Below are 24,179 nucleotides of genomic sequence, written 5' to 3' on the forward strand. Positions count from 1 at the left end.
TTTGCACTGGGTCACAGCCCCTCATTACTAGCACTGGAGAGAGATTCGTTTGTACCAGAATTATTCCAGTCCCCTTACCAGCTGATAGGCACTTGGGCTGCCAGGAGCAAGTCTTGAACACTTCATTTCAGTGTGGTCAAACACTTCTTTCTCTGCTATGTCTTGTTTGTTTCCTGTATCTGGCTCCTAGGCTACTCCAGCTCTCCCAACCATATTCCTGACCACACTGCTACCTCACAGCAGCATTATGCAGGCATCTATTCCCCTCTTCTTTCATCTCCCCTCTGCATCTCTGGAAAAATTTAAGATTGTTCATAGCTAATAATGACCTACAGCAACTACCTGGCCATTCCTTCTTTCTGAATGACTACTGGAAGAAATAGGGTGGGATTTCCTACATCTTTCTGCCCAAATTCTGTTGCCAGTGAGATCTCAGGAGGTAGGGTTAGACTGTTAGCACAACTTCTGTTTTGGTAAACAGAAATTCCTGCTAAGCATGTGTCCTTTCTTTGTTTTAGCTAACATGTTGTGAGGGAAATAAAATCTCAGAATAGTCTTGATAGATTTTCACTGTGTGTACAATTCCTCTGAGGCCCTGTACCACTCCCTTTAAAAGGAGATAAACAGGCAGCATTGTATGTATATGCATGGAATATATGCATATGTTGTAAGCGTATGCAGAGAAGTGCAGTGAAACTGATTTCTTACGCACAGACACAGTGCTAAAAATAAATCACAGTGGAAAACGTCAAACGATTTTACTCCTATCTACTTAGGGGTGAGTGCTCTGATACTCTGTCTCCTCCCAGAGACATCCTGATGTAAGATTACCACATGTTAAACAGACAGAGTGTTAAAGCTGTCCAAGCACTAGCTTCATAGACTCTAGCTCTAAGTTTTACACACTCTAGCTTCATTGAATACTTGCCAGGATCTGAGTAAAAAAAAAAAAAAAAACAACAAACTGATCCTGTTTTAAATGCAGATTTCTAAACATTTCTACCACATGTACTTGAGGCAAAATGTAATTGTGAGCTCTTACGGAATTATGGGCCTATAAATGTGACATTTGTCTCTATTTTTCAGCTATTGAAGTCAGGAAAGGTAGCAGTGCATTAAAGTATAAAGAGGCAAATGTCATCCTATGGCAGGATTTTTTTTGATTGATCCCTGACTTATGCGTTATTCACTGATTGAGGGTAAGCTGCAAAATGTTCTCTCTTAAAATTAAATGCCAAACAGGATTCAAGAATTCCACTTGCCAGGTACGTAGCACTGTCTCCAGATTCCACAAGTTTAGTTTATCTCACTAGAGTAAGAGTTTCCATATTTGCAGAGCGTGTAGGTCATGCTTGTTGATCCATACAAAATATCTACAGGCAAGGGTGTAGGGATCTAAAAACCCATTTGTTTATTATCTTGTTGTAAGTATGATTAGCAGAGTTTGCAGAAACTGGTTTGCACTGGTAATATTTTCAGAAAGGCTGCTTCTCTGGGACTGTGGGCAGGGTATGGACTGAGACATTTTGGAGAATGGGTATGTGAGAGAGAAGTAGTGAGCAGAACAAAGATTGAAGAGTAAGGTTTGGAAAATAGTAAATGAAGGGGAAAAAATAAAGTGAAAGCAAATGGGAAAGGACAGAGTTTAGTAAAATCAGAAAAGATCAGGAGATAGAAAATAAAATTGTTTATAAAGATAAAGAATGTTTGTTACAGCAAAAGGAGAGAGCAGCAAGCAGAGTACACTGCATTTGGCTTTGTAGCAAAGGACTCCTCCTGTAGTTTGTGGGTCACAAGTGAGTCGAGGCATGCGTGCCCATCAGGATGTAAGCCAAGTCACAAGCAGGGATTCCTGCAGTTCCACCTCACATGGAAACAGTTTTCCCATGCCAGGAACCAAAGCAGTCCAAGGTAAGTGGAGACAGTGAGAGAATTATCTATTCCTCTCTTGTGAGACCCCCCCTGCAGTGCTGTGTCCAGCTCTGGGTCCCCCAACAGAAGAAGGACACAGACCTGCTTGAGCGGGTCCAGAGGAGGCCACGAAGATGATCAGGGGCTGGAGCACCTCCCCTGTGAGGACAGGCTGAGAGAGTTGGGGGTGTTCAGCCTGGAGAAGAGAAGGCTCCGGGGAGACCTTGGAGCGGCCTCCCAGTACTTAAAGGGGCTACAGGAAAGGTGGGGAGGGACTCTATCAGGGGTTGTAGGGATAGGATGAGGGGTAACAGTTTTAAACTGAAAGAGGGTAGATTTAGATTAGATCTAAGGAAGAAATTCTTCACTGTGAGGGTGGTGAGACACTGGCACAGGTTGCCCAGAGAAGCTGTGGCTGCCCCCTCCCTGGCAGTGTTCAAGGCCAGGTTGGACGGGGCTTTGAGCCACTTGGTTTAGTGGAAGGTGTCCCTGCCCATGGCAGGGGGGTTGGAGCTAGATCATCTTTAAGGTCCCTTCCAACCCAAACCATTCTGTGATTCTATAATTTGCAACAGTATTCAAGCAGGCAAACAGGAGTGCAGGTTTTACTACTATACAGTACTTCTGCCCTTGGCTTCTAGGAAACCTTTATCACACAGATAAAGGTAGAAGATAACTTATGCTAAACTCCATCACTTGTACCCCAGGAACCTGTTTCCATTCATTGCATTTGACAGTACATCTTTCAATACAGTATAGACTGTACATTCTTAACAGTACAGACTAATCCCAGACTAGTTTTACTGACCTTTAGCATCATGAACTTCGCTCTTGAGAAACAAGAAAGAAGTCTCCCAGAGAACATCTATACAGCTATAAAAATTCTGCAATGAAGTTATTGTCCACATTATTTTCTTAGAAGCTCAAATTTACATTGTTATCCCATTTGCCAATGTATACTGTGCACTAACAGTACACTCAGAAACAGCTGATACGCACGCTAGTGTAGCACTGGTTGTTAACAGTGTAGTTGCACAGAGCTCAGTACAGAGCCCTGAGTCTCCTGATTAACAGAGCAAATGCTTAAGATACTCAGCATGTGCTGAATGTGTACATTTGAAGGTACCTGCCAGCAGTTTGCTCTCTAACCAGTCCAGTTTAAAGTTGACTGGGATTTACCTACAAGGGCTATAAATCACACCTGTGCAGATATACTTAGGAAGATTTGAAGTAAAGTACACAAGCATAGCTATAGTACGCTGGACTACTCGGTGTGTAATATATGTGCTGAACTAATTTAATGACTGTGGGTCTTTACAGCCTGCTTAGATGAAAAGAAAGGTTCAAGCAGTAAATCTGCAGAAGTGCTGTGTCTGACAACTGAGAATTCTTGTGATATAAAATTGCAGAAAGACTTTCTGGGGCAAGAGCTACTGAGCCTTGCCAAAAAAAAAAAAAAAAAAATTAAAAAAATGGCAGAGGCCAAAGTTTACATAAAACTTCTACAACCTCTTAGTTAATGTGGGCAGAAAATCTCTTTTATTTCTATTCAGCTATCTCTTCCCTCTTTTTCATATCATGCCCCAATGATGGGGTTCATACAGATGTGCGTTCACACAGAAGTCCATAAACCCTCCTGATTTTTCAGAGGCATTATATGTACAGTTACTGCCCAAATCCTTTAATATTGTTCCCATGCTACAAAAGTTGAGAAATCATCTCTAGTGTTGCAAAACTCATGTATTCTGTTAGATATCAAACAAACATCCCCAAACACACACGACTGAGTGACAGGTGAAAGCTAATATTTTTTTAGTATTTCTTTTGTCCAAAAATATCCTTTTGTGAGAACAGAAATCCCTCAATTTTTACTTCAGCAAAAAGGGCACTTTTCAGGGGTATTATTTTGGATTTTGCTCTTTGTGGCTATACTGTGTGTTTCTTCCATTGAGATATTAATACCAAAATGAAGTAAACAGATGTAATAAAGTAAAAGTGTAGTTCCCTTCCTGGTCTCTTCACTGTGTAGCATGAGGAAATGCTAACTTCATTGTGAAAGATGGTAGTGTTACAGCAGCAGGACAGATCTCCTGCGGCAATGGAAGACTCTTTTCAAAGCATTTTAAAGCACATTGCTGATGCCTGAGGTTTTGTGAATAAGATTTATAAGGAGCACTAGGAAGCCAGTATGAAACTTGTGGTGCCACTCTGCAAGGCAGGAGGTCTCCCTGTTCCCATACAGAGCTGAGCTGCCGCACAGTCCCCTCCGAGGAGTGGCTTACAGGCAGGGCATAACTAGGTTGGCTCACAGCTTGAGTATTGCTTTTCCTAATCAGTGTTTGCCTTGCGTAACAGTTATACTTAACAGAGTATATAAGGCAACACACTGAGGAAGTAAATATGTGACTAGCTTGCAAAATGGCAGCTGGAGAGGACACACTGCTGCTGTCCTTGATTCTCACTGTTGGGGTCACAGCGCTTGTAGCTACTGGTAAGCTTCAGAAGGGTTTTTCCCTATTGCCTTCTGTAAGGAGACAGCACATGTGCAGCTTGCTCACCTAGGGGAACCCCAGCTTTATCGGAGGAGCTGGGCACTGAACCTTGCTGCATAGAAATTAAGTCTGAATAGCAAATAATTCTTAATTTCTTTTTGTGATCTGTTTTCAGCCATTTGTCTTATGTGCCTTTTTTGCAAATAGCAAAATCAAATTCCTGACCCAAAATCTTGTCTGCTGAGGCAGAGCAGACTACTGTACCACATTGGTAATTTGGTATTGAGAACTTTCACACCAATCTTAAAATGAATCTTACCTAAATGTTAACACTATTTGTATATGCTAGACTATTTTCAGGCATGTTAGAAGATTTTTCTTTTGGCTGTACATACTATCAAAGGTCCAGAATATATTTTGTGTGTTCACAGATCTTTTCTTAAAAAGGAAATGCATTTTCTTAATGAGAGCAATCTATTAGACTTTTAACTAACAACCTGGGTCTAAAAGGATTAAGATCTATATGCAGTTACTAATGTGTGTGTACAGTAAGACAATACATATGACATACCTGGGGGAGTTTATACATACAAACTGATTGAAATGAAGGCTGAAATAATGTCAGTTATACTAATTAGAGTTTGTTGAAGCCTCATGTATGAAAATAAATTAAGTAAACAAAAGATGTATATTTAAGTAGCTAAAGCTCTTGGGAAATCTGGCAATTACTTATGGATAGACCAACTATGTGATTTTGTGCTCACATCCTCCAGGACAAAAAGCAGGGCAACCAGAAGTGGTGACCAAATATGGGAGAGTCCGAGGGTATCAATTCAAGGTAGATACAGCTGAGAGGAGTGTAAATGTCTTTTTGGGACTTCCTTTTGCTAAGCCTCCCATTGGACCACTGAGGTTTTCTGAACCCCAGCCACCTGAGACATGGAAAGGTGTCAGAGATGCCACTTCCTACCCACCAATGTAAGTGACAAAACCACTGATCTTTTTAATAATTTTATATTATATGCAATTCCAGGACACTGATGTACAGCGCAATCAAAAGCCACAAAGATAAATTCCTTAGTGCTATCTCATTACCAGTTGTAACTGTTACAGTGAATGCATTTCTAAAGACTTCTTTATAAGCTGCTCTTTTTATTGAAAAACAGCTATCTAATGGGCATCAGTGATGAACTAATATGGACCATCACTTTGCCAATAATGTTCTGTTTCATGAGCATTTGGCCATTACTTAGCAATTTTTATAAACTGTGTAGCTTTGGAGCAGAAACTGAAAGGAGCTGAGGAAATGTTGGAATAAAATATTGGAAGAAAAAGGTGCTGAGTGAATCATATGCTTAATGGGACCCATAAGAAATGCAGACCAATTCTAGTCTATATTGTAAATGTCTTACTCCATTTATACTACTGCCGTTGTTTTATAAAAAGCTACAGAAGATGTAAACTAATTAATTTGAATTTTCATTGAAGTAATTTATAGCCATATGTATTTGCAGGTATATTTCTGTAATATTTTAAAACATGCAAAATTATATCCGCATGTCACTGTGTACTGCTGTAGATTGCAGCTCCTTTTTATGGATGTCCTTAATGACAGGTCAAAGGAAGAAAATATATTAGAAGTGAAAAAAACTTTTATATTTTCTGTTGCCAAGAATCTAGAAATGTACTAGAGATTGGTTTCTGGTTTGCCCTTTGTTGTTGTGGAAGTACAAAAAAGCTACACTTCACAGCTTTGAGGTTTTAGTTATTTCTGTTGTTTGTTATTTTTTCATTTATTCAGGTGTCTACAGGATAAAGTACAAGGACAGGTTTTTTCGGACAGTATTACTAATAGAAAAGAAAAAGTTCTTCTCCAAGTGTCTGAAGATTGCTTATACCTAAATGTGTATACACCTGTTTCTACAGAAAAAAAGGAGAAGCTGCCTGTAAGCAAAATCATTATATAACCTCTATCAAAATTATTTTAGAGCAAACCTACAACCTGTGCTATCTGCAGACTTACAGGTACAGTTTTGTAATGATGATCAAGTTACATGCTTTGCCCCAGTAAATATTTGCTGAGGTTTAAGATAGACAAGAAATCCTATTTTACAAATAAAATTTTATTGACATTTTAGCTAGGTAATGTTTGATTTCCTCAAAATAATCTGTCAAAAGTCACGGGGCACTGGTATAGTGTACATATTTAATAAAATCAATGTCACTTTGTAGAACCACAGGCCTCATATTCAAAAGACTTCCACCATTTGTGAAATGTAATCTGAAAGAGTCAGGAGTGAAACAGTACAGTTTTTATCACTGGGAGCTCTTATCTGTGCTGGGTTGTTTCTGGTTTTGTCTTTCCAGGTCTTTGTATGGATCCATGGAGGTGGATTAGTTTTTGGAGCAGCTTCATCGTATGATGGCTCAGCATTAGCGGCCTTTGACAATGTGGTGGTTGTAACAATTCAGTACAGATTAGGTATTGCTGGATATTTTAGGTAAGATATTTTATCTCAGTTTTTGCCAAGTGATTTCCAAAATTATGTGTGCAAAGCCTTTGTGAGGAGACGTGCTGAATACTTGCCTGTGCAAAGAAACTATACATTTCTTAATTATTTATGCAGCATTTTGGAACAATTTACAAGTCCCAAGTCAGCTTCCAAGACTGTTCTTGTTCGATGGCTACTCTAATCTCAATGCTTTCTGAGCCATTTATTTTTCAGTTTTGTAGAAAAGCTCTGTGTAGAGAATGGGAGCTGATTTTTTATACCACAGATTGTATTTTTCTCTGCCTTTTGTCTTGCATTGAGCGTGTAAACAAATCTATTGTTTCTCTGCAGCACTGGTGATCAGCATGCCCGAGGTAACTGGGGGTATTTAGATCAAGTAGCAGCTCTTCAGTGGATTCAGGAAAACATCATACATTTTGGAGGAGATTCAGGATCTGTCACGATTGCTGGAGAATCTGCAGGAGGAGTCAGTGTTTCTGCTCTTGTAAGTTCACACAGTAACATTGAATTTTAATTACTTAGGGGAAAAAACACTGTCCACATTCATTTTTAGTACCTGCATGAAAAGTCAGTGAGAGAAAAGGGATGGTTTTATAGTAAATGACACAGCTTCTGATTGATGAAAATGTTCTTTTCATACCCAAATCTTGTAATTCAGACCCAAAATGTTATTCTTCATCTATTAAATTAAATTCTGGGGTTTTTTTGCAGTGCCAAAAACCCAAAAATTTGTCCTTGTGAGAAAAGTCCTTTAAGAGGATGTATTGCCCATTTTCTTTGCTTTGACAGTCACTTGTGCAAAGTAACCGAGGTGAATAGTCATGATAGCTGAACTAGACATGCATTTTGTGACCCAGTGATTATGTAAAATTTTTACATCCACACTGAGCACTTGGCTAAGAGGTTCTTCTTCTCCAGTCTCTCAAAATTTGGTACAGATCACACAGTGAAACCAGGGTTCAGCAATACACATGATAAAAATTCCTGGTTTCTAAGCTCCTGCCCTCTGACCAATAGTTCTTTATTCCCCTTCTGCAGCACAGCCAGCCTATCTTGGACACAGTTCTATTTGATCCATATCTGGCTTGAAGTGTAGTTCCATGAAATCTTGGAAGCAAGGTGCTATGGGAGGGGGAAAGGCAGGCATGAACTCCGTATCCCTGGCAGTGCTGCCAAAGCCCTTTGAATAGCTGAACTATGATCAGAGGCTACAGAATAACAGTCTTATGACAGTTGTTTTCAAAATGTTTTAAATGGCAATTCCTGATATTGAAATTTTAAGTCAGTGGTCAGAACATAATACTTGTCATGCTTGTAATGCTTGTTCTTGCCTTTTTACAGGTCTTATCTCCCCTGGCAAAGGGCTTGTTTCATAAGGCCATTTCAGAGAGTGGTACTGCAGTCAGGGTTTTGTTCACTGAACAGCCTGAGGAGGAAGCACGAGTGGGTATTTTGTGGTATTTTTCATTATTTTTCCTGATAGCTTTGCATATCTTAAACTGTTTGTTCCAAAATGTAAAACCAGAATTTTTTTCTTGTGAAACTTACAGCCACAGTCATTAAAGACAGTATTTCTGTGTGCAAATAAAACATGTTTAATGATGTTTTGCTTTTCAAATACCCAAATATCCACATATTTCTGAGTGAATGCAAAAGACTAAGGAAGCGAAGAGAGAAGGCAGGGAAGAAGTGTGAAATGTAAAGGAATACTATTAACATGTACTGTCTTCAAGAAAAGTTGAACTATAATTTTTGTCTACAAAATGGCACCAGATTCTGAATACTCCTCTCATGCCCTCCTGTTTGATGCCTGTTGTATGCAAATAAACAAGACTATTCAATTTGTTTGTATCTGAAAAGAAGAACTGACCTCAACCCATTTTTTTTTTTTTTTTTTTCAACTACAAGAAAGAACTTCCAGGAACCTAGATTTGATAATCTGAGATAGAAAAGAAGCAACATTATAATGAGCTCTGTCTTTCTAATGACAGCTGTTACTTCACTCAAAAAGACATCATCAAGAATGGTGTAATGTACTCTTTGTTACCGTGTACATTGTTGGGTTCTGACTGTGCATCACTCTTAACTCCTTCATGTCATCCTGCCTTCTCAGCCCAGCATGTTACAACTGTCTTGGTCTGGTTCTGTATAAAAATATTTTGGATGTGTATGTTTTGCCCTGAGCAGTACCAGGAGGTGTACTGCTCAGCCCACAGTGTGAAGGGTTGTGAGGGATTCCTATTCTCTACCTCTGCAGCTGTAACATGTCTGGCTTCAGTGATCCTTGTGCAGAAATTTAGACTCCCCCCTGCCGGGCTCTCAGGTTCAGTGGCACATAGAGCCTTCTATGGGAACTAGATGAAAAGTGAGTGTTTGTTTTTATTGATTGCAGAGAATTGCTGCTGCCTCTGGCTGTGAAAAATCTAGTTCAGCTGCAGTAGTTGAATGCTTAAGAGAAAAAACAGAAGAAGAGATAGTACAAATAACACTAAAAATGGTAGGTGAAATCATACTTCTTGCATTTAAGCAACATTTCAAATGTTATGCTATTTCTGTGTTGTAATATTAGGAGAACTTGGAGTGAATGTAACATCTGACTTCGTTGACCTTTTCAGGATTTGACAACACTGCAGCTGTGCTATACCTCACCTGAAAAATGTGAACAGGTTACTTCCCTTTCATTCTGCATGGACTTTGAGCTACTTGTGTTTTGCTGTCATGCTGTACCAAGGGAAGGAAGAGAGTGCATGAAATGTCACAGTTTCTCCTGGAGAAGCTGAAAATTAACTAATATATTATGCACTACTTAAAATTTCTTATCACAGTGATGGCTTCCATGTTCCTCTGCAGTTTCAACACAGAAGTTAGTTTTTTTGCTACTGCTCCACACATCCATAACAGAATTGAACTAACTAAGAAGAGACGGAAATTGGACATCACCTACGTTTCACAAACATTAAAAGTATCAAGCTAATCTTCTCAGAATCTTCTGCCTAGTGCAGAAAAACTTTCAGAGAAAATGTAGAGATTACTGAAATGCTAATACTTCTTATATTTTCACTTGTCACTTTATTTTGTTTTGCTTTGGAACTACAGTAAAAATCTGAAATTTTTTTCTAGAAGCACATTTTCTGTATTAATGAAGCTTTTTTTTTCCCCTCTAGCCTTCCTTCTTCATCAGTGCATCTGCAGATGGTGTATTTTTTCCAAAGAGTCCCAGACAATTACTATCTGAAAAAGTTATCAATGCAGTCCCATATATAATAGGAGTAAATAACTGTGAATTTGGATGGATACTTCCTACAGTAAGAGACTTATAATGTTGTTATTTATATATAATTTTTTGAATATAATATTTTCTAATAAATATGATTCTCTCTATCATGCAGATAATGAAATTTCCTGCTTATACAGATGGTCTGGATAAAGATGTTGCACGTCAAATTTTACAGAGCTCCTTAGCATTATCATTTAAGGTAAGAGACCAATTTCAGAATAACCCAGTGCTGCTTCTTCACTGGTCTGGTTCTATATTTGTATTCTTGGAGGGGTACATTTGAGAGGCAAACTTTGTTCTGTTTGACAGCTTCTTACTATGGGGCGGTAATGGGCAGCAGACATGGTGTATTCCTGTTGACACTAGAAACTGAAAATACACTTTAAATTTCTATCCTAAATGCTAAATCCTAAAAAAGAAGGGTCTTTTAAAAAAGTAGTTCTGTGGAAATCCAGGAGTGATTCAGGTACCTTAAACATAGATCTCTTGTGACATTTTAGATACCCTAGGTTATCCAAGACATGCATGGTACCAGGAGGTATGACACAAGACCTATAGAACACACCGTTCTGAAGCAGTAGCTGGAGACTTGAAGGGGTAACCTGAGATGTTTAAAATGGCACTGAGACCTATGTTTAGGTATCTTGACTTTTTGCTTCCCTGTAATTTACAAACCTCTTAGCCTTCTGGTTCCTTTGTGCTCTCCTGAAACTACTAAATATAGAAAAATGCAGATTAATAGGTAGGAATTAAGGATTTTAGAAACATGGCCAATACTTGTAATGGGTCATTCTGTGTCATGAACTCAGAAAGGCAGCACCCAGGTTTGTTCTGAAAGGGAGAAAATTATGGCCATCTACAACAATAAATTAATTTTATGAAATCCAACAGGATTTCTTTTCTCTTATGAAGGTTATTTCTACAGAAGAGAGAACAGACTACTGTATCTATTTATCAGCATCACTGACTGATGTTTCTCTAAAGATGTTCGATCTTTAGATCTTGCAAACCTCTTTTCCCTGAGAACATCTACAACTGGTAGCTGTGTAACTCCCAATTCTGAGCTCTGAGCCACACTCTGACACAGTTGAGGATTTTTTGTGAAAGAAGGTAATGCTTGGGGTTTAGCCAGGGATGTGCAGATGGTACACTCAATTAGTGCTGTTACTCTTTATAATATTCGTCACCATTATAAGAAATATTTTTATTGTTCATTTCAGGATGTTACTTCTGAAGTTGTTGAGCAAGTATACAGTGAATACATAGGGAAGGCAGAAAACCGTGCTCAGGTGCGAGATGGCCTTCTCAATGCATTAGGAGACCCTTTGTTTGTTCTTTCAGCCATTGAAGTGGCTAGATACCATAGAGGTGAGTCTCTAATTCAGCATCTATTAGAAGAAATGTAGAATTCCATCCTGGGGTGTGTTTGTGGACAGTATGCATCACACTTCATTATCCAAAGAACTGATAGTGTTTTCATTTTACCAAAATAGCTTGTAATGAAAGTTTATCATCTTTGGCGGCAGGCATTTTCAGCTCTCAAACTAACACTCTTCTGTATATTTTCTGCTAGATGCTGGTAACCCAGTCTACTTTTATGAATTTCAACATCGACCGAGTTCAGCGACAGGTGTTGTACCAGAGTTTGTAAAAGCAGATCATACAGATGAGATTGCCTTTGTCTTTGGAAAGCCATTCTTAGCCGGTGATGTATCCATGCTTACTAAAATATTCCTTTTAAAACATCACTATTATTCATTTTACTTAATGGAGAGCTTTGGAAGAGACTTTCTCTCTTAGAAATATCAGAATCAACATAAACATTTTCCATCTTTAGTAGTAGTTACTTTTTGTGAAATCATTCATTTGCAGTTCTAGAGCTCTGCTCAAGTAAAACTCCCATAGCTCAGAGTAACAAGTAGAACTGATTACAGTCTATTGGAATTAATACAGCTGCTACTTTTTTGATGATTTAGCTTTTAATGTTGCCATTTAATCTCTCACTTTGCAGGGTATGCTACAGAAGAAGAAAATAAACTTAGCAGAACTGTTATGAGATACTGGACTAACTTTGCTAGAAATGGGTGAGAATCATAATGCTAACTGGCTAAAATCCCAAGTTTTGTCTGTGCTGACTGAAACATAATAGCAATACTTACATGGTGGTTCCTACAAATTTGGCAGAATTTGAGATAAATATTGAAGCAAATTATTTCTATTCTTAATGTTTGTGAGAAAAACCTTTTAAATGAACCTGCAGACCAAAAAAGAAAAAAAAAATCCAAGAGCTATTACTCCATCTGCAATGGAGTTTTAAATCCAAAAGTAATGGCAATTATTAAACTTTTGCTATTCCACTGATGAGCATTTTGATAAAAACCATCCAACTATGCAGGTACTAGAATCATGTAATCTGGGCTCTTATTAGTTTTCTGAAATGCTCTCGGCCTGAGCAGTCAGAGCACGATTGACAGGCAAATGGAAAGCTAACTTTTCATTATATTATTTCCAGAAATCCCAACGGAGAAGGCTTGGTCCATTGGCCTCAGTATGATCTGGACGAAAGATACCTGGAAATAGACCTAATGCAAAAGGCAGCAAAGAAATTGAAAGAACGCAAAATGGAGTTTTGGACACAGCTCACAAAACAAGTGATGAATGAAAGGAGAGAACACACAGATTTATAAGAGTTGTGGAGAGTACAGTTTGATTTTAAAACCCAAAGTCAAGTCAAACAAAATCAGTTTGTCAGGATGCAGAGTTTAACAACCACCTTCTAACTCACTATTATGTAATCTGTTGTCATGATCACAGTGAAAGGACCGAATCAAGGGAAATTTGGAATGTTTGTGGGACTAAAAATCACTATTTAATGAAGCAAGCAGAAAAACCCTACAATCTTTCAGGCTCAAAAAGACCATGGTATCTACTCAGTGGATATCAAAACTGAATAATGCTCCTGTGAGAAGGGGGAATGAGGGGGAAATTGGCAAATATATTGAAATCTGTAAGAAATTATCTATACAGAATATATCATGATTGTCAGAATATATTATATGCTTATTGCCCTCTTCTTTCAGAAGAGGATGGTCACTTGTCATTCTTACACTCTTTCCACATTCTTTAATTGAAAATACCTTGTAGGGAGCAGACCATCCATCAAAAAACATTTGTGAAATGAGCTTGACATCTCACAAATGAGGACAGAAAACCTCTACTTGATTTCTTTTGTTATAAACTGTTATAAATAAATGTTGCTTTTGATCTTTTGGAACTTCCATTTCTTTCACTTAACTGATATAGGCTAATTCCAAAAGGTTAAATCACACCTGAGGAGCCAGAAATGTACCCAGTTTCTTTCTTCAACGTAAAGGGTTTCAGATATGAATTTTCCGTCTTTCTTTGCAGGCCCTGAGTCTCAAGGCTCTAGGGTTTTCACAGACTATTCAGTGGTGTGATTATCTGTTCCTCAACCCTTCCTGGCAAAGAATTCACAATTCACTGGATGGAGGGAGGAAGCATTGCTGGCAGGACAGATGCCCACTGAAACAGAGGGAAGAGCAATCTGTGATGTTGTTCACTGTATGTTGTTAGCTCAACGTTGTTCGTGGGCCCACAATGGGAAGACCTGCTGATATGAAAAGCATGCACCCCCAGCCTTCCTCCTTTCAGGGGCACTAGCAGCTGTAATCACAGTTTTGGCGTATCTGGAACGCGTCAGGGCACACAAGTAGTGGAGTGGGTTTTTTGCAAAGTTACATGACAAGCAAGACATGCTTGCCAGGCACAAAGAAACACACAATGTAAGCATCCAAGAATCTATAAGAACGCTACTTGTAACAATAAACAAACGGCAATAAATTAGCTCTAACTACCCCCTTAACTGATGTTGAGCTCACCCTCCCATCTCCCACAGCATCCCACAGTCTATGGCTACTCTTCCCAGGAGGGGCTGACAGCGACACATTGGCAGCCCAAGTTCCTGCCCACAGGCGTTGATTTCTTGAGGATGCCGCCGCCTTCCTCCTCACCTCAGGGTTCACTTGGGCTTGCTTTTACACACTGGTGGACCTCGAGCAGTGTGATCTATACTGCACCTCTGCCTCACTATCCCCTTTTGTGCATTTTTTACGTAACTTGTAAAAAACACTAGTTGTTATCATTACTTGCAGAAAGCCACCATTAAGTAACAGCTAATTGCAGCAACAATGTTCAACCATACTGCTAGCTCTGTCCCACATTTCTTAGTGCAGTATATGGGGCACATTGGGCATTTTATTCCTTCCCCTGTTTTGATCTGAAGTAGCCTTTAAGTCTGTTACTGGTTTGTTTGTTGAATTAGCGTTTCTGTCCTTGTAGGTTCACAAAAATCATAATCTTAAACAAGATAGAAAACAATCCCATGTGTTTGTGAATGCAAAATCATAGGTATAACTTCTGTGGAAAAGTGAGGCCTGTTACTTTATTAGGCACATATGATAACAAAGTAGTTTCTGACTGTGTGAGAAGAAGCATTCTATCTGTCTGTCTACTTTAAAACTCCAAATATATAGAATGATATGCTCTCAAACAGTTGAGAAAGGAATAATACTAGGGCCACAATGTATAGGTTAACTTTAAGTAGCAGATTCCTACATTATGCTCCAAACCACATTTTATTTTATACCTTTAATATTAATGGTCACTTGATATCAATACTTAGCTCAGCTCAAGGTAACAGTACATATACATTAAATACAAATGTATGCAATGCACCTATATTTGAAGAAAATCTTAGCAGCATATTTAGCTGATAATATTCAGCAAGAACTGCTGCTGTTGTTCTGTTTTTCACATTCTATCAATAGAACACTTAATCTTTTTTTAAAATGTATTAATTATACATAATTTCTATGTTGGCCTTTCTAAGTAAGTGACCAAGTATGTTTGTTATGTGCCATTCCTGCTTCTCAGGCCATCTCTCCCCTGGCAAAGGGTTCCACAGGGCTATCTCAGAGAGTGGAGTTGTAGCCAGAACTCTGATAACTGCCTGTCTTGAAACACAAGCTAAAGTAATTAATTTAAAAATTCATATTGTTCCATATTTATTATTGACCTTTTAATATTGTAGCTTTCCACACGTTGATGCCTCCTGTGAAAAAAAAACCATTTGCACACCCATTTATGATACTGCTTTGTTCAAACTTGCAAATACTCAGTATTGTGCATGCTGTTCTAACTTATTTATGTCACAGCTTTTACATGAAACATGACTCTGATCTTCAGCTGTTATGGAAGGAATTGGAATTCTGCAAAATCACTTTGCATTCCCAGCACAGGGTAGTTGATGACTGTTCACTGTAACTCAGTTGCTGAAGAAAGTACTGCCCACAGAGGAGTAAGTAGAATAGTTAATATAAGAAAATTGTCAGTCTTTTGTTATACTGACTGCAGAGAATTGCAACTACATTGGCTGTGAAAAACCTGGTTTGCCTGCAGTGGTTCAGTGTTTAAGAGAAAAAACAGCAAAAGAGATGGTAAAAATGGTAGCTAGTGCTGTACCTTGTTTTATAAGACAGAATAAATCCTCCTCTAAGACTAGGATAACTTGAAGCAAAACCATTGTATGACACTCGCTTGGCTTTTGCAGGACTTCACAACAGTGCACTTGAACAATAGTACTGCACCTGAAGAATCTCAACAGGAACATTCCCTACCCTGCATTTCAGGGTGGAAATGCATTCATCACAGGAATGTAAACAATCAATGCTTTTTTTTCCCCTGGGAATGGTTATGAACCAGGCAGGCTTGTGAATACCAAATAGGAGAGCTAAAATTGCAAAAATGGTACTGGCCAGCTTTGCATAGTCAGTTGTGTCACCTTTGTTATCCACAAGGCACTTCCTAGCAGCTGCCTGATTTTTCAATACAGTGTGCAAGAAGGAAGGACTGCATATTAGAGGAAATAATACAGCATTTATCAAACCTTTCTAGGAAGTACAGTCATTGAGAAAGCTCCCCTTTTTGCAAAACTGACCTTTTGTTAGCAGCAGTTTAATCTGTTGCCATAACCAGTTTTTCTGTATCGCTGTGCTGGCTTGTCAGTTCTTTTGCAGTCTTACCACATAAACTTATTTTGACCCTGTTACTCATCCAATCCTAAGAAGCTGGAGTTAGAAACTGGTTAACAAGTCACTTTCTGTCTTGAGCATGCAGTACTAAATTCTTGTGTAGTACTAAAATTATGTAAGAGAAACTCAGAACAAGGCCTGAAACTTAGTTACCTTTGACATTATATATTATAACTAAAAACAGGTCACTTGGGTGATTTCTTTAGGTCAATACTAAGGAAGCTGAATTATCTTTCCAAGTAAAACCAATATGTAAGTAATAAATGGGTACTTTTTTCTCCAGCATCCTTTCTTTATTGATGCCTTTGTGGCCAGTATATTTTTCCCTAAAACCCATCACTGCTACTAGCTGAAAAAAGGATCAGTGCAGTCCTGTACATAATAGGAGTAATGAACCACGAATTTGGATTTCTGCTTCCAACTGTAAGATGCATATAATACCTTTTATACATATGTTGATTTATTAACTATTCAGGAGCATAGGAGCTCACAAAAAACATTCTTTTAACTCTGCAGGTGCTGAAATAACCTCCTTTCGCAAAAGGATTGGACAAAAATGTAGCATTCAGGCATTAGAGAGCACAGAGTCTTTCCCAGTAAGAGTCAATTTTGATGTGCTAATTGACTTTTATCTAGAGAGGGCTGGTACCTCAGTCTAGGGCCCTTCATTTCTGGGTTACAGACACTGCAGCAGAATTCCCCCATGTACCCTGGTGTCCTTGAACTAAGCGCCAGGTGGGGGGGCGTGGGGGGCATTAGGCTGTAGTTCAGACTCTGCAGAGGGTCCATCGTTCAGGGTCTCTGAGGCTGGTTCCCAAGCTCCAGGGATTGTTCCACATATCTGAGAACAACTGGTCCCAGAAGGGAATGGAGTGAGCTTGAGATAATTCTGTGGAAACTCACAACAAGATTATTCAAACGCTGTCCTCCTTATGCAGGTGATTTCCACATAGGGAAACCAGCAGATATCACTGACTGGTGGTACCTGAGCCGGTATGGGTGTAATTCCCCTCTGCGCCCCTGCAAACCTCCTGCGTCCAAGTGGAGCTGTAACAAGTAACGACTGAAGCACCAGCTGACTTTTCATTACTTGTCTCTTAGACAATCTAGTGTACTTTTATGAATTTCAGCACCAACCAAGTTCAACTGAATGTTCAAAACCAAACTTTGTAAAAGCAGGCCATGCAGATGACATTGGCTTTGTGCTTGGAAAGCCCTTCTGGGCAGGTATCTGGGTTTCTAAATAATGTTTACTCATCACTTGTATTTGAGCACTGTTACGATAAAAGCATTTCTAGTAAAATTGTAGCATTCCTCTAGAGCACTCCCTTCTCCGCAGCCAGTCCTGGGACGCCGCCTCACGCCAAGCGGCGGGGGCGCGCGCAGGCCCCCCCCGCCGCCGCGCGCATGCGCACCGGCGCGCCCCCGCCGGCGGGGCGTGGCGGGCGGTGCCGGGAGGGGCGGGGGAAGGAGCGGCCCGGCGGCGCGTGTCCCCTGGCGGCTGCCGTAGCGGGGCGCGCGGGGCGGTGCTGCCATGGCGGCCCGGCCGGCCGTGCTGCTGGGGCTGCGCGACGCCGCCATGGCGGGGCCGTGCCGGGGGGGCGGGCAGGGCCCCGCCTGGGCCACCAACAAGCTGGGCGGCTCCGCGGTAGGGCGGGGGCGGGCCGGGCCGGGGGGAGGATGGCGGCGGAGGGGCCCGCGGAGCCGCTGTAGCGGTGCCTATGCTGTTCGTCTTGCAGGACTGGGTGCCCTCGGTGCGGCCGGGCTGTCCGCGCTGCGGGCTGTGCGGGGCGGCGCTGGCCCACCTGGTGCAGGTGTACTGCCCGCTGGAGGGGGTCCCCTGCCACCGCCTCGCCAACGTCTTCGCCTGCGCCGGGAAGCGCTGCTGGGGAGCGCCCGGCGGGTGAGGACGTGCCCGGCGGTTGTGCCCCGAAACGGGCGCGGCTCGGCTGCGGCGGCTCGGTGCCCCTTCGGCTTCAGCGGTTAGTTCCTTACACGTCCTTTTTTTTTTGTTCCTTACATGTGCTCGTGCGGCGTGTTAAAGCTGGAAGGTGCTGCGTTCCCAGTATTTGGAGCCACAAGGAAAGGAAACGCAAGATTACAGCGTAAAACAGGTATAACTAGCAGCTGCCTGCTCGGGGGCTGGCCGTGTTTCAGTGTGCCGCATGTAGTGCAATATTGAGGAGACTTTAATATAAAAATGTAGTTGAGTTGGATGAGTTTTGCACTTGTATGTACTTGTCCCGTAACTGTTCTCAAGAAGCTGTGCTGTATGCTACTTTTGAGTCATGTATGTGGTCATGTGGAGAAGTCATGGTAGTGGAATTTTTGACACCGCGAGTACTCCATGTCATTTATAGAAGATTAACTTCTTGTTTGTGATCTGTGTTAGGCGTGTTTTAAAGTGCAGATTGCAGTCCCACTGTATGGTCAAAACTGCTATTTAATACTTGAGTGACCTAAACATTATTTTTAAACTTTAAATGGCAAGGCTATACTGTTTAAGTTTGCATCTTATTTAAATTAGATCATCAGCTTTAATTAATCTGTCTCAATTATTGTTAATATATTTCTGGTATTTTTACTTGTGAAGTAAAACTGCATGCTGCTTTAAGAAGATTGAAAGAGGAGGATGGCTATCAAACTAGTGATGACAGGCAGAAAGTGTTTATTCTGCTGGTGCATTTGCAATGTGAAATTTTGGTCTGTGGTAAATGAGCTTATACTCTGATGAAATGATGGTATTATCGGCATTGTTGTCATTGATGATGTTATTATTTTCCTCCCTATTCTGCCTTTTGAGTGTACCTGTGGTGCAGTAACTGCTTCAGATAAACGTACACAAACTAGCTGTCAGTGGTCATGCCAGCAGCCAGGGCCTGGCAACATGATGTACAAAGGCCACTCAGAAAGCCAGTGAATTTTTGTTATGTTTCTCAAGCATGAGATGGTTTCTGCCATAATTGTGCTGCTATGAAAAGTAAACGTGGGTATGCTGTTAAGTACCACTGTGAGGAGAATAGGTGAAATAACACTAAGTGTTAGGTTAACGTTTCAGTTTTCTTACCTGTTATGAAACTGTACTCAAAGTGCATTAGGGTGACTGATCTTGACAATGTCCTTTTTCCTTTTTTTTCATTGGTGGGGTTTTTTTTTGTCTTAGAAACAAGAATCAAACTTTGCTGCAAAGGATTGGTGCGATGAAGCAGATGACTGGGGAGTCTGTGATGGAGCAGAATCTCCTGCATGTGCCTCCCTTCAGCTGCTTGGCTTAAATGAAGCAGTGAGCAGCTCCTTGTCCAGAGAGATGGAGTGTACATCCCAGTTCCAACAGCTTTGCTTGTCTGAAGCTATGGATGGGTCAGGTTCCCTGGATACGCATTCCCCAGTCAGTGAGGGAATGGCAACATTTAGTTCAGCTCCTGTGTTCCAGTCCTTTTACATTAGTGTGGTGGATGAGGAAGACTATGCTGGTTTCCTTGACACAGATCATGTGGATAAGCTATTGAAGGAGTATCAGCAGAGAGAGGGTGTTGATTTGGAACAGCTGATGTCAGAAAGGTGAGAACAGGTCTGGATTTCATGCTGAAACTAAAGGGATTATGTAGTTTCCTGTATGCTGATTGATAATCTGAATCTGACTGTCACTAAATCTAAATGGTTTTTGTTCATAACTGGGTCCTTCAGGAATCATTGGTGTGTAGTACTTTGCTGGAAGAATATGACAATGCACCCAGTTCTGTCAAATTTTGGGTTATTCAGAGATGCATCTATTTCTGAGTGACAGAGCAGTTGGAACGTCCGTGGGCTCCAGATAGAGCAGTGGACTGTCAATCTCTGAAACCAAACCAGGGTGGTTTAAACAGCATCTTATCCTAAATGGCGTGAGCTTATATTGTTACATTTGTGGGGTTTTTTTTCTTTACAAGGCTAAAGCTTTTCTTACATTTCAATTACATTTTTAAGAGTTTAATTTTGTCTGGAGACTGGGATGATGGTAAGACTCCTGAAGATTTTGTAGAGGTTGTCTGAAAAACAATTTTTGAACGTAGTTACTGAGAATATTTTCAATATTAACTCATGTGATCACAGTGACCACTTATATCCAGACCATTTGTCTTTTGATTATGTTAACATGTACAGTGACTTTTCCTGAATTGTGGACAACATTGAATTTTTTGATAACTAAAGGTACTGTCAGTTGCAGAATCTGCATAGAATTCTTTTTCGTAGTGGTGTTCCTGTTGAATTTTGTTGACCTTTATAGAATCATAGAACTTTCATTACACTTAATTCAAAATTTAGAAAGACAATTTAAAAATTAGCAAAACTTCTGAGAAGTTACTAAAGGAATTATTTTTAAAGGAATAAGCAGGTATTTGGTGGATTTGAATCTCATGTGATAGTTTTAAACACTGTTAGTAGTAGTAAGCCATCAGAAACTGAAGAACTGGAAGCAAAATGTTTGTGACCTCTACCAAGAATTGCCTCTTAATTTAACGTGTATTTTTTTCAGTGTACTTAGCATAATTTAATGTGAACATGAGGTAACCATTGCTTATTGAAAGCATGCATATCGTACTGAAAACCTTATTGGAAATTTTGTTTCTTTTCTTGTTCTCTTATAGTTTTGCAGGTGAAGGTGATAATGAAAAATATGAGAAGAGTGAAGTCAAAAGCAGGGACTACACATTCCATAAATTTATGAAAAGAATATCTGTGTGTCATGAACAGATTTTGAGGTATGTTGATCATCTGGTTGTAACAAGGAGATACAGAGGATAGAGATGGATTGTTAGTACATCAAAATAAACCATTTCATTGGAAGTAGATGTATATTTCTGTTTCTTAATTAAAAAAATTGCTAAGAGGGCTGTTACTATTTCTGTGTGGTCAGACATGAGTGCCTGGTTGGGCTTTTTTACACAGTCTAAGTAGATGAGAAGCAAAGCAGGATCAGAGACCCCAGATCTGGCTGTGGGAGACTTTCTTCAACATAAGACCTAATGAGAGCAGGCCTAGACTGTCTTTGAAGACTCGCTGAAATCCAGGCATAGAGGTTTTCACAAGACTGTTCTGAGGTGGAAGCATAATACACAGTGGTATGCTGTTGTGATAGATTTCCAAGGCTATCTGCTCCTCTGAAATTTTGTAATTTATTGTAATTGCTTATGTCTCAGTCCTTGAGATCTTACTGAAGTAAGAAATCACTCATTTTAAAACCCAGGTTCTTCTGCAGCTTATTGTGATTACCCCTCAGGACCCTGCAGTCTTCAGTTCTTGTAAATCTGTTGCTCTTCCTAGAACAAAAGCAGATTCAACCTCAGAGCAGCTACTTTCCCTAAAGAGGAGTTAATTCTGAATGAAAGTATAACAAAGAGTTCAAATCATGAATTATTCATAGAACCAGATAATACACATGGTTTTCATGGATCATACCAAGTGTTAGTTTTTAACTTTGTTGCAGAGTGCAGCCTATCTGGTCAAGCTGGCTCAGTGTAGTGACAGGACCTTTGTTTATCAGATTTCCAGAACCAGGTGGAACTAACTGATACCTTTTTGATGAGGAGGTAAAGTTTGAGGGGCTGGTTACACAGATAAGAAACATTAGAAGCTTTCATTAATTATTTGTCAAAGATTATACAGAAAACTGTGCAGAGTGCAAGTAACATTTTCAGACAACTTTTTTTCACTGGATCTATCCCTTTGCAGTATTATGCTCCCTGAATTTTCTGTCCTCCTAAAACATCACCTCTGGTGATCCCTATGACTATGACTAGTTACAATCTTTATGTAGCCTTCTGTTTCCCCTTCATGGGTATTGTGAGTGTGCCTGTAGACCCCCATTTCTCCTGGGCTGCCAGATCTCTGTTGAGCTCTCAGCACAGCACAGAATCCCCTGCTTGGCATTCAGTGGAAACAGTCTTTGATCTCGGTTTCCTGTTAGTTGTGGCGCTATGATGGCTCTTATAAATAAAACATCAGTTCCATGGCATAACTGCAGTGGTTTTGAGACCTATTCTGTGCTGAGTATATGCCACCAGTTAGGATTACATTTTTCAGGAAAGTGTAGTTTGCTTAATTAAATGAGTACAACGTATTTTGGAGGTGTCAATTCAAAACTTTTATCTCCTTTGAATCCAGCTCTTTCCATAAGACTTTCCAAGTGTTGACCTTCCACATGTTTCCCCCTCCCCATTTTTATTCTTTGTTTAAGGACTCATCTGAAACTTAGTTAATGACTGTGGCTCATAACAATTTTTTTTAATTCAAGCAGGTTCAGAGGTTTCAGAGAATCCTGAACACTGTTGCCAACATGTATGCTTTCGTATGAAATTTAGATTCAAAAAATGAATGCTTTTCTTTTTTCTTCTCTTAGATACTCTTGGGGTGGCCAGCCTTTATTCATAACGTGTCCTCCAGCTAACATTGACAAAGATATTCCAGCCTGCAGTAACTGTGGAAGCAACAGAATATTTGAATTTCAACTCATGCCAGCACTGGTCAGCATGCTCCAGAGTGATTCAGGTGTTGACCTTTGACTTAGCTGAATGAATACTAGAAACAGTCACCTTCTTGGTAAAGTTTAGTGAACTGCAATTTGGATTGTTTCTTGCTAACCACATGCACTGATGTGCTTAACTTTGTTTCCATTATGGATTTCACTAAGCAAAAGATATAACTCTGGTTTATGGAGACTCTATGATTGCAACTTCATTTGCTCACTAGTGAACTTTAATAACAGCAATATAGATAATTCCATGACCTTGGGAGTAACTTGTCTTTATTGCCTCTTAAATGAGGCCTTGGAAAATAATAAATATTGTCAGATAAGATTGCAGACACTTAAGAAGCTCTTTGAAAATTCTGAGTCAGCTTGCTTTAAAATCTTTAAAATTAGAAAATGTACATAGGAGACTGAATATGAAAAATATTGTCTGAATTGGTGAAGTATAGCAATAAGCAATAGCCTCTGATTATGCAATTTTTCATACCTTTACATACTTTTATTGCTTTGGTTTTAGATCTGTCAGTGGAATTTGGAACAGTTCTAGTTTACACATGTGAAAGAAGCTGTTGGCCAACAAATCATCAAACCCCTCTTGAAGAGTTTGTTATTGTACAAGAAGACCCAGATCAGAGATTATTTAAATAAATGGTATTTCTCCACATAGATGGAAAGTCTGTTGGGTTTTTTTTTTTTTACTGCAGGTGAAAGTATGTAATTATGCAACAGAGTTTTCCTCAGAAGTGGTGAAAAATTCATTTGATGACATTGCTTATTTCCAAGAATAACTGGTTGAAGTATATATTAGCATACCTCTAAAATGTGGTGACAGAAGACTGGCATACTTTGGTTACACATGGAAATTTAAGCATAGAGATTGTTTCATGATTCTAGTTACACTTAACATTTGGTGAGGAAAGTAAAGGAGAAGGGTTGTCTTGTTGCAGTTAGTTATACTGTTAGCATTCATCAGCCAAACAGGATCTAGTTTTTAGAAATGATCAGTAGTGAAAAACTTAATGTAAGCTTGATTTTAAAAAACAGATCTGCTTTGGTTTAACCACAGATTGGAAATTCAGTGGCTGAAAGGGCCTTGCTGTTACTACAGTCTTCCTGTGATGAACCTTTTATATATGCTTTTCAAAAGAAGAATGTTGCATTTACATGGCTAAATGAGCTCTGACAGTCACATTGCTTTGAATGGGGAAAAGGTGGAGGTTTTTGTTTGCGCTTCTATTCCCACAGGTACAGAATGATGGGGTAGGTACAGCACCTGCCTTGTTACTGCAGTCTAGTGCTCACAGGCTAATTGTGCTGCTCAAGTCTAAATTCTTCTGTGGAGTTCCCTGTTGGTTTAGGCTAAATTGC

At 39.7% G+C, this 24,179-nt stretch overlaps 2 protein-coding genes across 4 annotated transcripts; both read left to right on the forward strand.

The window, feature by feature from the left end:
* The first annotated feature begins 4,291 nt into the window (after positions 1 to 4,291).
* LOC141929793 (fatty acyl-CoA hydrolase precursor, medium chain) lies at positions 4,292 to 13,467 on the forward strand. Of its 2 annotated transcripts, XM_074839700.1 has the most exons (14): positions 4,292 to 4,402; positions 5,177 to 5,381; positions 6,205 to 6,349; positions 6,771 to 6,904; positions 7,247 to 7,400; positions 8,258 to 8,359; positions 9,309 to 9,413; positions 9,532 to 9,582; positions 10,081 to 10,221; positions 10,306 to 10,392; positions 11,414 to 11,561; positions 11,767 to 11,898; positions 12,205 to 12,277; positions 12,706 to 13,467. In XM_074839700.1, exons 1-14 carry the CDS (start codon positions 4,330 to 4,332, stop codon positions 12,878 to 12,880), a joined length of 1,725 nt encoding a protein of 574 aa, XP_074695801.1. In that variant the 5' UTR covers positions 4,292 to 4,329; the 3' UTR covers positions 12,881 to 13,467. The 2 variants fall into 2 exon arrangements, with proteins under 2 accessions (XP_074695801.1, XP_074695802.1); XM_074839701.1 differs by lacking the exon at positions 9,532 to 9,582.
* A 4,362-nt stretch (positions 13,468 to 17,829) lies between these two features.
* Positions 17,830 to 23,477, forward strand: PDCD2L (programmed cell death 2 like). Of its 2 annotated transcripts, none has more exons than XM_074840068.1 (7): positions 17,830 to 17,951; positions 18,043 to 18,206; positions 18,348 to 18,417; positions 19,467 to 19,864; positions 20,932 to 21,045; positions 22,683 to 22,882; positions 23,329 to 23,477. In XM_074840068.1, exons 1-6 carry the CDS (start codon positions 17,838 to 17,840, stop codon positions 22,843 to 22,845), a joined length of 1,023 nt encoding a protein of 340 aa, XP_074696169.1. In that variant the 5' UTR covers positions 17,830 to 17,837; the 3' UTR covers positions 22,846 to 22,882; positions 23,329 to 23,477. The 2 variants fall into 2 exon arrangements, with proteins under 2 accessions (XP_074696169.1, XP_074696168.1); XM_074840067.1 differs by having other exon boundaries at positions 22,683 to 22,831.
* Positions 23,478 to 24,179: the final 702 nt, after the last annotated feature.

The sequence above is a fragment of the Strix aluco genome, chromosome 14 (genome assembly GCF_031877795.1).
Source record: "Strix aluco isolate bStrAlu1 chromosome 14, bStrAlu1.hap1, whole genome shotgun sequence".
Taxonomy (NCBI): domain Eukaryota; kingdom Metazoa; phylum Chordata; class Aves; order Strigiformes; family Strigidae; genus Strix; species Strix aluco.